This window comes from Ascaphus truei, chromosome 4 (genome assembly GCF_040206685.1).
Source record: "Ascaphus truei isolate aAscTru1 chromosome 4, aAscTru1.hap1, whole genome shotgun sequence".
Lineage (NCBI taxonomy): Eukaryota > Metazoa > Chordata > Amphibia > Anura > Ascaphidae > Ascaphus > Ascaphus truei.
This window is the reverse complement of record NC_134486.1, coordinates 352,152,032-352,167,499: the sequence shown is the minus strand read 5'-3', so window position 1 is coordinate 352,167,499 and position 15,468 is coordinate 352,152,032. Positions and strand designations below refer to the sequence as shown.

At 41.0% G+C, this 15,468-nt stretch overlaps 1 protein-coding gene across 1 annotated transcript in view; it reads right to left on the bottom strand.

Annotated features, from left to right (window-relative positions):
• SNTG2 (syntrophin gamma 2) overlaps window positions 1-15,468 on the bottom strand; it is a 503,218-nt gene that overhangs the window by 403,511 nt on the left and 84,239 nt on the right. The window contains exon 10 of the mRNA XM_075595051.1: window positions 14,964-15,021. Within this exon, the coding sequence (XP_075451166.1) occupies window positions 14,964-15,021 (58 nt within the window). The remainder of the gene's footprint in view (window positions 1-14,963; window positions 15,022-15,468) is intronic.

The window sequence follows — 15,468 nt, the reverse complement described above, 5'->3', positions numbered from 1 at the left end:
CTAGATATGGATAATAGATTATTTGCCCATTATGAAACACATAAAATATGCATAAATAAAAACATGAAATCTTAATCTGAAAATCACCACATTGCATCTTACAATTAAACCAGCAGCTAGACAAATGTTTATCAAATGTCACACAATTGTATTGAGTGTGTACATGATGCAATTAATCTGTGCATCATGTAACACTATGTAAAATCAATTAAAAAAAATATACACTATGAACAATGTCCCCTAACCACCAATGCCATCCACAAAATCAAATAGAAAGTGAGCAACATAAATACATTTACCATCAATCAATCAATTTCCTAAACCAATTACAATACAATCCAAATCAATTATACAATTCCCTATTCAATTCCTAAAGCCAAACCATTGGCAAAATAATTCTAATTGAAAGTAACCACCATCATTCAAAGCTAACTACCAGAAATAAGCCATTAAAAATAACATTTAACTAAATAAAAATTACATTAAACACACCAATGTATAAATAAAGCTACTAAATACATTAGAAATACATGAGATACATAAACATTAGCAAAACAATCATTTATTATCCCTGTATGTATATCCATATAGATATACAGAACATACAGGGGCAATAAAAGAGCATAATAAACAATGCATTTACATCCAAAAATCCCATACAATACACCCATTCAGTGTCCCTGAATGTATCTATATCCATAGGGACATAGATCAATTCAGGGGCATTAAATGGAAATAAAAAAAATACACTTGAAAAAAAATAAAAAAACCTGTAAAAATTAAAATAATATACTTATATTTTGTTTAGTTACCATTAGATGCCCACTCACCGAAATCCAGGGGAACCGGAAGCTCTCGAACCAAATCCAAAGGTAACCATAAAATAAAAAACCATTACAATCCACGTCTGTGTCTTCTTTCTTCTATTTGTAATCCTTTTCGTAAGTCTTGGGGTCTTCTTTTCTTGTTTGGGGTCTTCACTGTCTTCTTCCATCTTCTTCCATCTTCTTACGCCACACCCTTATTCTCTTCTTAGGAGGGGAGGTCTTCCCTCCTCGGCGTCTGGCTTCAAAATGAGACGACATAGGCTTTTATAAGCTTATGATGTCACATTTTTGTCAAATGGTTCCCACGGCCCTGATTGGGCCGTGAAAACCATGTGATTTTTGGGGGAATTTTTTTTTTGGATGACGTCCTTTAAAGGCAATGACGCCAGCCAATCAGAATGGCTGAGCTTCAATTGCCTTTAAGATGATGTCATCAAAACTAAGATGGCCGGCGACACATGGTACGGTAGCCAATCAGAGCGTGGGAACGAAATCCCAACTCTGATTGGCTCTGGTAGACCATGTGACAGAGACTTTGCTTCAGCCAATCAGAGTTGAGATTACATTCCCACGCTCTGATTGGCTACTGTACCATGCCCTTGAATTGATCTACATCCCTATGGATATACATACATTCAGGGACACTGAATGGGTGTATTGTATGTGATTTTTGGATGTACATTCATTGTTTATTATGCTCTTTTATTGCCCCTGTATGTTATGTATATCTATATGGATATACATACAGGGATAATAAATGATTGTTTTGCTAATGTTTATGTATCTCATGTATTTCTAATGTATTTAGCAGCTTTATTTATACATTGGTGTGTGTAATGTAATTTTTATTTAGTTACATGTTATTTTTAATGGCTTATTTCTGGTAGTTAGATTTGAATGATGGTGGTTACTTTCAATTAGAATTATTTTGCCAATGGTTTGGCTTTAGGAATTGAATAGGGAATTGTATAATTGATTTGGATTGTATTATAATTGGTTTAGGAAATTGATTGATTGATGGTAAATGTATTTATGTTGCTCACTTTCTATTTGATTTTGTGGATGGCATTGGTGATTAGGGGACATTGTTCATTGTGTATTTTATTTTGAAATTGATTTTGCATAGTGTTACATGATGCACAGATAAATTGCATCATGTACACACTCAAATGCAATTGTTTGAGATTTTATATATATTTGTCTAGGTGCTGGTGTGTTGGGAGAGGAGCTATAATTTATTTTTAAAAGTGCTGTGGTGTTTTAATGTGAAGATCAAATGTGCTGCAGGCTTAATTTGATTGCAATGTGCTGATGTTGAGATTCTGATTTCATGTTTTGATTTATACATGTTTATGTAATCCTGAACCATTTATTTGTATATTGGTGTTATGTATGTATATATATATCCCCACTGTACAAATGAATGGGGGCAGGGTGGGTTAACCCCTTAATTACTGTCGCGGTTATTATCCGCTAAGGTGATTAAGTGGTTAACTGGCATTTGAACATATTTGGTATGTTTTTGTTTTGCCAACGGTGACAGTTTGATGCCCGGATGCCCACCATTGCCATGGGGTAAGTAGAACTCCATTCATTTCTGATGATTTATGTTTTTAATAATGGTCATATAATCTATTATCCATATCTGGATACTAGTTATTTTGCATATTATTGTACTGTATGTGTTGGGGGGGGGGGGGATTGATGTATTTAATGTATAGGTCAGGTTTATTTTGTTTACATACAGGGTTGGTTCCTTTTGGCCTGCGTGGGACCTCTGGAGACCACCTGAGGTCTCCTCGGGGGGGGATACCTGCGGGGAAGAACTGGTGGCCCCACCTGGGGGCACCGCGGACCTGTAGGGACCACCCGTGGGCCCCCATACCCCTGTGGGAACCACCCGAGGCCCGTCAGACACCTGTGGGTCTAACCCGGAGTCCCCGACACAGCCATGGGCCTACCCGTGGAGACGACATTGTGGCCCGCGGTGACCCGCGGAGACAACCTGGTAGACCACGGTGCCTGGCGGGGACCACCCGTAGGCCTCCAGACCCTGTTTGAAACATGGTGCTGGGCTACTGTGAGGTCTACGGACACCCATCAGGGCCACCGGGGACTCCCGTGGGCTTGGGGTATTAACCCTGTATGTAAAATAATAAATCATTTATTTATGGGGGGGCACAGGGGGTGGGTTATGTATTTAATAAATATAATGATGTTTATTGTGGGGCTGTGGATTGTTTTTCTTGTGGATACTGGGGGTGGGGGAAGGGGGTATTGGCCCCAAGGGTATATGGGTAGGCCTCCCGCCTGGGTTAGTGGGTGAGGGTGGTTAGGCCTCATGGGATGGGTAGTGGGGGACGGTATTTAGGCCTCCCGAGTGGTGAGTGAGGGTGGGTTAACCCCTTAATGACTGCAGCGGTTAATGACCGCTAAGGTGATTAAGGGGTTAGAGGACATTACATTGGCTATTTTGATTGTTGTGTATGTTTTGCAGCACCGGAGGGACATGGGCAGGTTGAAGATGAGGATGAAGACGCCCTTCATCGTAGGTGCCTGGAAAAGGTAAGTGTAATATGTATTTACTGTATTTATTGTAATTTATATGTATTATAAATGGGCAAATGCATTATTATCCATATGTGGATAATAGTAATTTTGCCCATTTCTGTATTGTATGTGTTAGGGGGTGGGGGGAGGGGGGTGTATTTAGTTAGAAATATTGTTTATTTTTTTGGAGGCACAACATTAGTACCGCAGGCCTGCGGGTACCCCGGACTCCCGCGGGGACACCGGGACGGCCGCGGGGACCCCCGAACTCCCACGGGGTCCCCCGCATTCCCACGGGGACCCCGTACTCCAGCGGGGACACCTGCTTGGTGAGCTGGGGACCCCCACGGGGTCAGCCGGGGACACCCGCGGGACCCCCGGCCTCCCTCGGGGACACCCGCGGGGTCAGCCGGGGACACTCGCCGGCCTGTTGTATGGGGGTTGCGCATGCAAAAATGTAGACAATTTTTTTTTTCAAAGTCCAGCTTTTTTAACGGCTGCCTTTAGCTGGCGAGCTTTTTTAAACGCAACTTTCGCGTACGATAAGTTTGCATAGCTTAGTGAATCCCGGAGAAGGGCAGAATTGAACGCAAACAGGTTATTGTATGAGCAAAGTTGGACTTTGAAAAATTTACAGAAAAAAGTCAGTTTTAGAACGCAAAGTGCCTGTTTTTTGTGTGTCTGTGAATCGCGTTCAGTGGAACATCACGTTCTAAGAGCACACTGGGCTCTTAAAATGACTTATCGGAGCTTAGTGCATAGCCCGCTGTATCTCCTTTTCCAAACATCCAAAGACACATTTTGAACACTAAAATCATAGATTAAAAAAAGTTGGTTAATCATGTTCAAAAAAGTTATTTCAATTACACATTTACAGTTATGTTTGCTGTGTAAAAGAAGGCTGCGGTAATGGCCTTTAATATCAATCAATCACATCAATCATAGATATAGTTAAAATAACCCTTTTTTTTATATTTGTTAAATTATATTAACGTTTTTGATTTCATGGCTGCATTATTGGCCTTTGTTTCAAATTTGTATGTAATATGCCAAATTGCATTTCTATACATATTAAACCCCACAATTTGGCATGCATATTGGAGAATTATGATTTTGAAAGAAAGACCAAACAATAACACTGCCTTTTTTAAATCAAACAACGTGATTAGATATATTTTCATTAATTATAGACAGATAATAATTATGACGACTCAGACATTAATTATTATATTAGAGTAATTACGGTTATAGATTTCAAAGCTGCGTTATTGACCTTTGTTTCCAATTCATATACAATTTGCCAGATAGCATCTATTTACCAGTTTAATGTTTCCAAATTTGGCATATTGGATTATTATGAATTTGAAACAAAAGTAACATACAGTAAGTAACATAACAAATAACATAATAAATAACAAAAGTAACCATAACACAGCCTTTGTTGAAGTCAAATAACGCGAATTATGATAAATGAAAATGAATCTAATCAATGATCATAGACATAGTTAATAATTTAACAGCCACTATCAAATTTTTTATTACATTAGAGTAATCACGGTTCTCTTGGTTGCAAGTCAGTGTTAGTATATTTTCCCAGTTCATACGCAATATGCCAAATTGTATCTACTTTCCTTTATCATCAAGCATAGACATAGTTAATAGTAACGACTAGTCGCTATATTTTCCATTTCCAATATTTTTTGTATTTCAAGTTTATGTCATCGTCTTTATCTTTAATAATTGAAACTAATATGCAATAAGTCAAATTGCATATTATTTAATTATTGAATCAAAGACATTAAATGACAAAAGTAAGAGGTAAAAGTCATAGTAGTTGACTAGATAAATTATTCCAAACTACTAATACTCTAGTCATTTATTGAATACAACACACCCTAGTATTGTATTGTATGTCTTTATTTATATAGCGCCATTAATGTACAGTAGCGGCAGCTTTTATTTGAAGTAATGCCGCCGGCCGGATGCGTGTGCGAAGCGTGGAGACGCGGCGCGTTGCGGCGCACTGTGACGTCACAGTCACGTGCGCGCCCGGCTTCCCCGGCTTCCCCGGCATCCCCGGGCTTCCCCGACACCCCTGGAGATTAAAGTAAGGTAAGCGGGGGTGCGGGGAAGCAAAGGGGCAGAGCAGGAGCCGGGTTCGGGGTCGGGACGGGGGGGTAAAATGCACGCGAAGTGGAGGGGGGGTGCGTGGGGAAACGCGGCGGCGCGCGGTTTTGACTGGCGGCAGCCGGAGTAGATCCCGGCATGCCGCCGGCATTACATCAAATAAAAGCTGCCGCTACTGTACATAACGCTTCACAGTAGTAATACATGTGGTAATCAAATAAATAACAGATAATATAAATAACAGGTCATGGGAATAAGTGCTTCAGAAATAAAAGTAACATTAAGGAAGAGGAGTCCCTGCTCCGAGGAGCTTACAGTCTAATTGGTAGGTAGGGAGAACGTACAGAGACAGTAGGAGGGAGTTCTGGTAAGTGCGTCTGCAGGGGGCCAAGCTTTATGTATCATGTGTTCAGAATATCCACAGTGCTATTCATATGCTACTTTAAGCAAGTGTGTCTTAAGGTGGGTCTTAAAGGTGGATAGAGAGGGTGCTAGTCGGGTACTGAGGGGAAGGGCATTCCAGAGGTGTGGGGCAGTCAGTGAAAAAGGTTTAAGGCGGGAGAGGGCTTTAGATACAAAGGGGGTAGAAAGAAGACATCCTTGAGAAGAGCGCAAGAGTCTGGATGGTGCATAACGAGAAATTAGGGCTGAGATGTAAGGAGGGGCAGAAGAGTGTAAAGCTTTAAAAGTGAGGAGAAGAATGGAGTGTGAGATGCGGGATTTGATCGGAAGCCAGGAGAGTTATTTCATGGGGGAGATGCTGAGACAGATCTACAGTACCGACCAAGTTTATTCTAATGCGGCAAGAGCCGCAAGCCGCGAGGTTTCCCGGCTTTGATGGAGAATCCCCTCGGCGTGCCGCGCGTCACCGATGCGCGGTCATGCTTCATCGGGAGCGTGCGCGCACGGCGTGCGTGCCCAGGGCTCCCCAAAGGGAGCCCTGGTGTCCCGCAATGTGGGGGATGCGGTGGGGGGCTCTGGGGGACCCGGTGGACCCGGAGAGGGGAGGGGGAAGCCCCGATCGGAGGACCGATCCTCCGAGGCTCCGGCGAGCGCGCGGGACACCACGGCGCGCGCCCGAGATGTGCTGCGGCCGAGACCGGGTAAGTGTTAGACTAAGCTCGGCCGCAGCTGTAGGAAAGAGTAGAGTGATTCTGGCAGCAGCGTTTAGGATAGATTGTAGGGGAGACAGGTGAGAGGCAGGAAGGCCGGACAGCAGGAGGTTACAGTAATCAAGACGGGAGAGAATGAGGGCCTGAGTCAGAGTTTTAGCAGTCGAGTAACAGAGGAAAGGGCGTATCTTTGTTATATTGTGGAGGAAAAAGCGACAGGTTTTAGAAATGTTTTGAGGAGAGAATGTGAGAGAGGAGTAGAGTGTGACTCCTAGGCAGCGTGCTTGGGCTACTGGGTGAATGATCGTAGTTCCAACAGTAATGTGGAAGGAGGTAGTAGGGCCAGGTTTGGGAGGAAGTATGAGGAGCTCTGTTTTAGCCATATTGAGTTTAAGGCAGCGGAGGGCCATCCAGGATGATATAGCAGAGAGACATTCAGCAACTTTGGTTTGTACAGCAGGTGTAAGGTCAGGTGTTGAAAAGTATATTTGTGTGTCGTCAGCATAGAGGTGATGATTAAACCCAAAAGATGTTATTAGGTCACCTAGATAGAGTGTTAACAGAGAAAAGAGAAGAGGTCCCAGGACAGAGACCTGGGGTACCCCCACAGAGAGATCAATAGAGGAGGAGGAGGTGTTAGCAGAAGAGACACTGAAAGTACGATGGGAGAGGTAAGATGAGATCCAGGATAGAGCTTTGTTCCGAATACCAAGAGTATGGAGAATGTGAAGGAGAAGAGGGTGGTCCACGGTGTCAAATGCTGCAGAGAGGTTGAGTAATATGAGCAGAGTGTAATGACCTCTGTCTTTGGCAGCATGGAGGTTGTCAGTTATTTTAGTGAGGCCTGTTTCCGTGGAGTGAGCAATGCAGAAGACAGATTGTAGAGGGTCTAGGAGAGAAAAGGTGTTGAGAAAATGGAGCAAGCGAGAGAATACAAGACATTCAAGGAGTTTAGAGACAAAAGGCAGGAGACAGGTCGATAGTTAGAAAGACAGGTAGGGTCAAGCTTGCTGTTTTTGAGTAATGGTATGACTGTTGCATGTTTGAAGGAGGATGGAAAGGTTCCAGAGTAGAGGGAGGAGTTAAAAATGTGTGTGAGCGTAGGGATTATAGTAGGAGCAAGAGGTTTTAGGAGATGGGAGGGAATGGGGTCAAAAGGGCAAGTGGTATAGGGAGAAGAGGCGATCAACAGCGACACATCCTCCTCTGAGACAGTGGAAAAAGAGTCAAGGAAGGCAGGAGGAGAGTTAGGAAGAGGTGTAGGATGGGAGGATGGGAGGAAGAAACAGAGGGGATGTTCTGACGTATGGATTCCACCTTTTCCTTAAAATAGTCAGCAAAGTCCTGAGCGGAGATGGAGGAAGGAGAAGCAGCTGAGGGTGGTTTGAGTAGCGTATCAAAGACAGAGAACAGTTGGCGTGGGTTAGACTTGTGCATGTTGATTAGTGAAGAAAAGTAGGCTTGTTTAGCTTGCGAGAGGGCAGAGTTGAAACAGGATAGCATAAATTTATAGTGAAGGAAGTCTGCGTGAGTATGAGATTTCCTCCAGAGGCGTTAAAAGGAATGAGTGGAGGAATTCAGCATGCGCGTGTGGGAATTTAGCCAGGGTCTAGGGTTAGAAGGGCGAGGGCGGCAGAGAAAAAGCAGGGCATGTAGATCAAGAGAGGAGGACAAGGCAGAGTTGTAGATCCAGACCAGGTTGTCAGGGTCTGTAGCAGAGCTGAGAGAGGAGAGGGAGGAGCGTAAAGTGGACTCAAAGTCAGGTAAGTGAATAGAGCGCAGGTTTCTGTAGAACTGGGGGGTAGATGGAGGGGGAGAAGGGGAGAAGCGAGATAGAGAAAAGGAGATGAGGTGATCGTCAGAGAGAGGAATAGGGGAAATGGAGAAATCGGAGAGAGAGAAGTTTTTAGTGAAAACCAGGTCTAAGTAGTGGCCATCCACATGGGTGCTGGCTGCAGTCCACTGTTGAAGGCCAAAAGAAGAGGTTAGAGAAAGAAAGTGGGACGCCCAAGGGAGAGAGGGGTCATCAATGTGGCAATTGAAGTCCCCAGGGAGAAGAACAGGGGAGTCTGAGGAGAGAAAGAAAGAGAGCCAGGATTCAAAGTGAGAGAGAAAGGCAGAAGGGGGATGAGTAGAGGTAGGTGGGCGATAGATGACCACCACATGGACCGGGAGAGGAGAGAAAATATGGACAGTGTGAGCCTCAAAGGAGGGAAAAGCAAGAGATGGAGGAATAGGAAGGGTTCGGTAACGGCAGAGAGAGGAGAGCAGGAGCCCCACGCCTCCACACCTGCCATCAGTGTGCGTAGTGTGGGAGAAGGAAAGGCCACCATAGGAGAGGGCAGCTTCCAGAGCAGAGTCAGACTGAGTGAGCCAGGTCTCAGTTATAGCAAATAGGAGCAGAGAGTGAGAGAGAAAAAAGTCATGTACAGAGAGGAACTTGTAAGAAAGGTAGCGAGCATTCCAAAGGGCACAGGAGAAAGGGGGAGAGGAGGGAGGGTGGCAGGGGATGGGTATGAGGTTGGAGGGGTTGACACCAAAGGGAGTAGAGGTTGCAATTGGCAGGCGAGGACGAGCGTATGTAGGAATAAGGCAAGGACCAGGATTGGGAGCGATATCCCCAGAAGCAAGGAGGAGGAGCATGGATAGAAAGAGGATGTGTGAGGATGATTTGTAGGGGTGTTTTTTAGTGCTGGGGATATAGCTGTGTGGTGTCAGAAGGCGGAGGTAAGAAAGGAGTTCATGTGAACAGAGAAGTGGTGAAGGAAGGAGAGATGGAGATATATGAATAGAGTTAGAGACATACTGCGGCTGGTAAAAAGAAGTGCATCATTTGAGAAGAAGTGAAGTCACAGCAAATATAAATGGTAAAGGCAGCATCACAGCAGTAATGATGCAGTCTGGTAAAGGTGATATCCTCCTTTCCAGCGTAGTTCAAATGCAGGAATCAGGGCCAGATGGGGATGTCCACTTCCTCACTTCTTTTAAACTTGAGTTGTACAGTAGTCCTGCCACTTATAATGGGCCACTTCCTTTTAAACTTGAGTTGTTCAGTAGTCCTGCCACTTTTAATGGGCCACTTGGACATGGGCTGCAGGCAGACTAGCTGTTCTATCTGGGGTTATATGGGCCTAAAAAGTCACCTGACAGTGTGGTTCTGTTTGCTTAATTAGCACATCTGAGGCACATTCAAACAGATGGTTTTCTACACAGGGTGTTCCCTGCCTAGGTGTCAACGCTTAATTTGATTAGGGGTAGACAGAAAAGAGCATTCAAATATGGTTTTTACCTAACTTTGTATCACTTGCATATACTATAATACACACAGCAAAGGCTTCAATGAGAGGATTTAGAGACGGTACTAATAGCCATTAATGAATAATTATGTTCAAAATCAAAGAATAAGAAAAAACAAATAAAATACCAACCATTGTTACATTTTTAAATCTTGAAAAAAAAACAAGTAATTTGAAGATTTAACATTAATTAAGAAAATAATTTGTATTACCAGGCTGCATTCTGTAAATGAATGACCTTGACCACTCATTCTCTTATTTTATTTGGGTGGGACAACCATATATTTTTTAAGCTTATTGAAATCATACTATGCTATTAATGGAGTCAGATGTACATCAGATTTTAAGATAAGGCTTAGGAAGGATGGACTAAGGATTAGCTACAGAGAAGGGCTTGAAAAGTTAGGAAGTTGCTCCCTGTCAGTGCTACCTGTTCCAGAACCTGCAGAGACAGGTCAAGCGGCTGTTGGGACTCCCCAGAAAGGTATACCTGGGATCTTCAGGACCCTGTGGCCATGTACCAGGTTAGCAGGAGGAAATCAAGCTGCCCAGATGATATGCCTGGCAGAGGAGATGGACTTACAACAGAAGCCTAACGTTAGGACAATGTAGTTTGATTTTGTTGCACTGCTTGTGATTCAGCTATCCGTGTGTTGTGTTTAACCAGTAAGCAGGGTAGCCATCTGGGATAGTTTGGGACAAGACGGGTACTGTGTAGTTAGTCCTCAGAGAGGAGCATGGTATTTTGTTTTATTGTTGCTTTGTTTTTTCTCTTCCTCTCTCTTCCTCTCTCCCTCTCTCTCCCTCTCTCTCCCTCTCTCTCCCTCTCTCTCCCTCTCTCTCCCTCTCTCTCCCTCTCTCTCCCTCTCTCTTCCCTCTCCCTTTCTGTCCCCTCCCTCTGTTCAGTGGGTGAAATTGTATTTTCGGTAACTACTACAGTACTAATTCAAAGGTAAATTACTTTTAAGTAAATACTTCAAACAATAGTATGTCCCAAAAAAATTATTACCAAAAAATATAAGTAGAATAAAAAATAAAAATATAAAATATTTGTCATATTAAAATAACATCACTACCCACCACAGCATCCTCGAACAAAACCCACCACCCAAAACATTCACCCACCCACCACCCACAACACCCTCATCCACAACAACAAACCCACCCACCACTCACATCACACTTACCTACCCACCATCCATAACAACACAATCAACCAACCCACCACATGCAACAACACATTCACCCACCCACCACCTACAAAACCCTCATCCACCATTGATAGCAACATCCTCAACCGCCCACCACCCATAACACACATCCAAAACAACATTGGGACTGTCACTTTCACTCTTCCATGGACTGTGCTACTGAGCTAGCAGTCTGTCTTTCCCTGTTGAGAACTTCATGAACCTGTTGGAGGAAGGAGTAGATTCTTATATTACTCACTGTACACTAGAATATATGTACAGTATGCATGTAAATGAAAGATTACTGTACTGCATTGTTAAACTGTACTATATTCAGTTCTTTTGCAGTTTGTATTGGAAACTACCTGACTAGTTCAATGCTGGGGGTTATAAGGGCCTCAGCTAGCCAGAAAAACTGTAATTCATCCTCTTTTGCTATTTACAAATGATAATATGGACAAAAACCTGTCAACATCCCAAAATTATACACCTACAGGTACTATAGTACATGGCAACTGAGAAAATGATTAAAAACACACCTCAATCAACCACATGGTCTTATTGGAATGATAGTGGACCTTACCTACAGTACAGTATCAAAAAGAAAATCAGGTTAATTTCTCCCCCCATTCAGGGCTGGCATTTCATGGTAACAGTAATGGATGAAGGCCCATAGGGTGGTAAGTACCTTATGAAAAGTGCACTGCTCTGGAATGGGCCTACACAAATATGAAAATAAACATAATTGTAATACACAATTTCATCTAAATTGAACAGGACAATGGCGCTGATACTAAAGCTATGAATGACATTTACTGTACATCAAGAGGCGGCAAACATGGAAGCCCATGCAGGACTCATAGACATACTTGTTGGGCATGGTCCTGCCCATCAAGAATCTCTGGAGCTTCGGTTTGGCTGCTACTTCTGCTACTGTCATGATGTTGTTGTGTGATTGTTTTGTGCTCCATTGTTCTGGAATTGTCATGTTCTTAAAACAGCATGTAAACAGTTTTGGATGCAATGTCTACAGCTCCTTTCAAGATTTCAGTTTTAATTCCCCAAGGGATTTTCCATTTTTCATGGATTTTACAGTTTTTACCACTTCTTCTTGAAGGATGGATTGTATATTATTCCATTCTTGTTCTTTCTCTGCTGGATTATGGCCTTTTTTTATCTGTGTTCTTATACAATTTCTTGTCCTCAATTCTTTTTATGACTAGTGCAGTACATCTTGTCTGAGTGCATTGAGTTACTTCTTCTCAGTCATAAGTTGCTATTTCATCTTCTTTAAACTTTTGTTATCTTTGATAGTCTTCACCATATTGCAGTTAAATGTGCTTGCATCTTTAATATCTGAGTTGAACCCTACATGGCTCGGATTTATGGGCCTGAATCCGAGGCAGAAATGAACCAACATCTTGTTTCTGCCCCTGGTTCGAGATTCAATCACTTCAATAATTAACTCCAGACTTCTCCGCTGGGAATACCTACCTCTTCTGCTGTTGCTGAAAGTCCTCAGTTATAAACTTCAGACTAAATTTTCCATATCTCCTACTCCTCTTCAGACAGAGGAGATTGATTCATCGGAAAAGACAGGCCAGCAGGAGATTGACAGTCTCCAATCTGTAGTAATCCCCTAAGGACTCTACAGCTGTACCGTAGGTGCTGATACAGTCCTGATTTCACACACTCCCCTCCCAATGTAACTCACTCCTCGCTCAGCCACTCTATCCAATCTCTATATATGACATTATCTCCCCCCTTTCATCTTTAGAGCAGTGGTTTTCCACGTTTGTTCTATGGAAGGTTAATCGGAGGCTACATTTGATAACGGCACATATTTTATTCTTCAACATCCAATTATTTAATGTGGGTTTTTTTTACATAAATTATGTATCAATATTACAGTGTTATACATTATGTATAATATATGGTAATATATTATATATCGTACATAAAACTGTTATTTGTAAAATACAGGAAGAAGGAGTGGCTCAGTGAGTAAAAGACACTGACTAGCAATGAGTTTGAAGCAGGGGAACCTGGTTTTGGCTCATTGTCACTTTATCTCCCTGTGCCTCAGGCACCAAAAACATAGATTGTAAGGGGCAGAGACCTGTGCCTGCAAAATGCCTCTGTAAAGTGCTTTGTAAAACTAGCAGCGCTATACAAGAACATGCTTATTATTATTATATATATTATTATATTATTATATGTCTTACCATAGCAATAGTACAGTAGAACCAAACACCAAATATGTCACACATACTTGAAAACGAGAAAAACAGGACATAGTTTAAAACGAGATGTAACTCAATGTATTACTTCCTGGTAAAATATTTTTTATAAATAAACATTCAATTATACAGTAGGTAAACAAAAAATAAAGATTACCTCTCAGTAATTACACATCTACTGTACCTAATTAATGCTCCTGGTCTAAATTTAGTGCTGGCTGCACAGTAAGAGCTTTGAGAAATGGAATTAGTCAAAACAGTGAGCGAAAAAAAGTTATGGGTCGAAATGGTGTAAATGCTGAGTATAATGTGGATTGTTTTCTATGGATATATATATATAATATATAATTAGTGAATATTTTATCATGCTTGGAAAAAAGTATTTCATTTATTTGTAAATTATTTTTATAGAGATTATCTTTTGTCATTCTTCCTATAGTGCTTAAAATGCAGATAATATTAGAGTGGAACTCGTCCCTCCTCAAAGCTTTTACATTTGATAATTTGAATAAAATTTTTTTTTTTCCAGATTTCCAAAGCAGTAATGGGTACTAATAACCTAACCTCCCTGTACTCTTACGGTTTGGTTTCATTTGATACAACTCTCAGCCCTGTATGTGAAGGCCTGAACCAAAAATAGGGGAAACCCGTGTTTACGCTACACACTCGAGCCCTAGAGTTGATGCCTTGATATCATTCACTTTTACTCTTGCTGTTTCCGTATATCTCCCAATGTGCCATTTAGATTGTAATCTTTTCAGTGCAGGGCCTTCCTTTGCAATATGTTGTATTTTACTTGCTGCTCTTACCCCCATAGTTTATACTCTATTTCCCCATAATTGTAATTTCGTGAAACGCTACATTCATCATTGGTGCTAAAGAGGTAATACCAAATTTTTAATATGAAAGCCACAACAATGTTTCTATGACTTGAACTATCCACTTTTCTTGAAATAGAAAACTTTGCAGGGCACTTGATGTATCAAGTGGTATGCCTATTTCTGGTCAATATAAATGTTTTCTAAGTAAATACAACCTCATCTAATGTTAGTAACCTTATTCACCTTTCGTTTCTCTTGTGGATTAGTTGATTTTTTTCATCTTGGCCAATAAAAGTCCTTCTGTAGTATAACATTTCAACATGTAGACTTCTTAAAGAGAATACAACACAGACAAGCCTTTGCTTTAGTAAGATTGCTACCATTAAAGCCTGAATGTATGTATGCAACGTACAGTACCTGTTGTTAACATCTTCTTTATTGTAAAGATAATCCCCTAATGAAATATGATTTTTATTCATGCTACCCTTCACTTGCTTCACTGAAGATTTGGCAAAACCGTTTTAATGTTATTAAACACACTTATTGCGTGCCTCAAATCAATGCTGAATAGAACCCTTCTTTTTGGATGTTATGCATGATAATGTTCTTTTGAACAAATATAATTTGTATTTGGTTGTTTGTTTGTAGTAATTCATTTAAAAAATCCATTGCTCTAAAAGTTATTTTGTGTTAAATGAAAATGCAATGTTTTCAAATACCATTCTTAGGTGCCATAAATTGTATTTTAGCTTATCAGGAAATTACAATTTTGGAACTCACAGTGCTCAATGCTATTTTACCTGATTGATCTTTGAAGATTTTTGATATAACAACAGGCACTTTATGTTGAGCTCCACCCTGCAAAAAAATGAATTAGACATTTGTTAGTGAGACACACAACTTTTTACTTTCATGTAGTGATTATCCTGAAACAATTACTATATGTTTCCTCTCTTTCTTTCCTTTAATTTAATAAGGGATTATTGGAAGTACAACATTACAACAACAATATTTTACTGAATAAATACATTTTATTCTAAATTTCCCAAAACTGTTTGCATAACCTTTATACAAATACATTAAATAAATAATAACAATTTATTATAAATCAAATGAGTCTATACTGTACGTCATTGCATAAAAAGTAAGCAGTCTAGTAATTGTTTTTGTTTGCCATTCTCCATAATAACCAATGCCTCTTGTCAAAAATATGTGAAATCTGACATCCATCTTTAATTAATAGAAATGTACCAGATGTTATTACCCCTGTTAAAACTAGTTAACATAGGAATAATTTCAATAAAT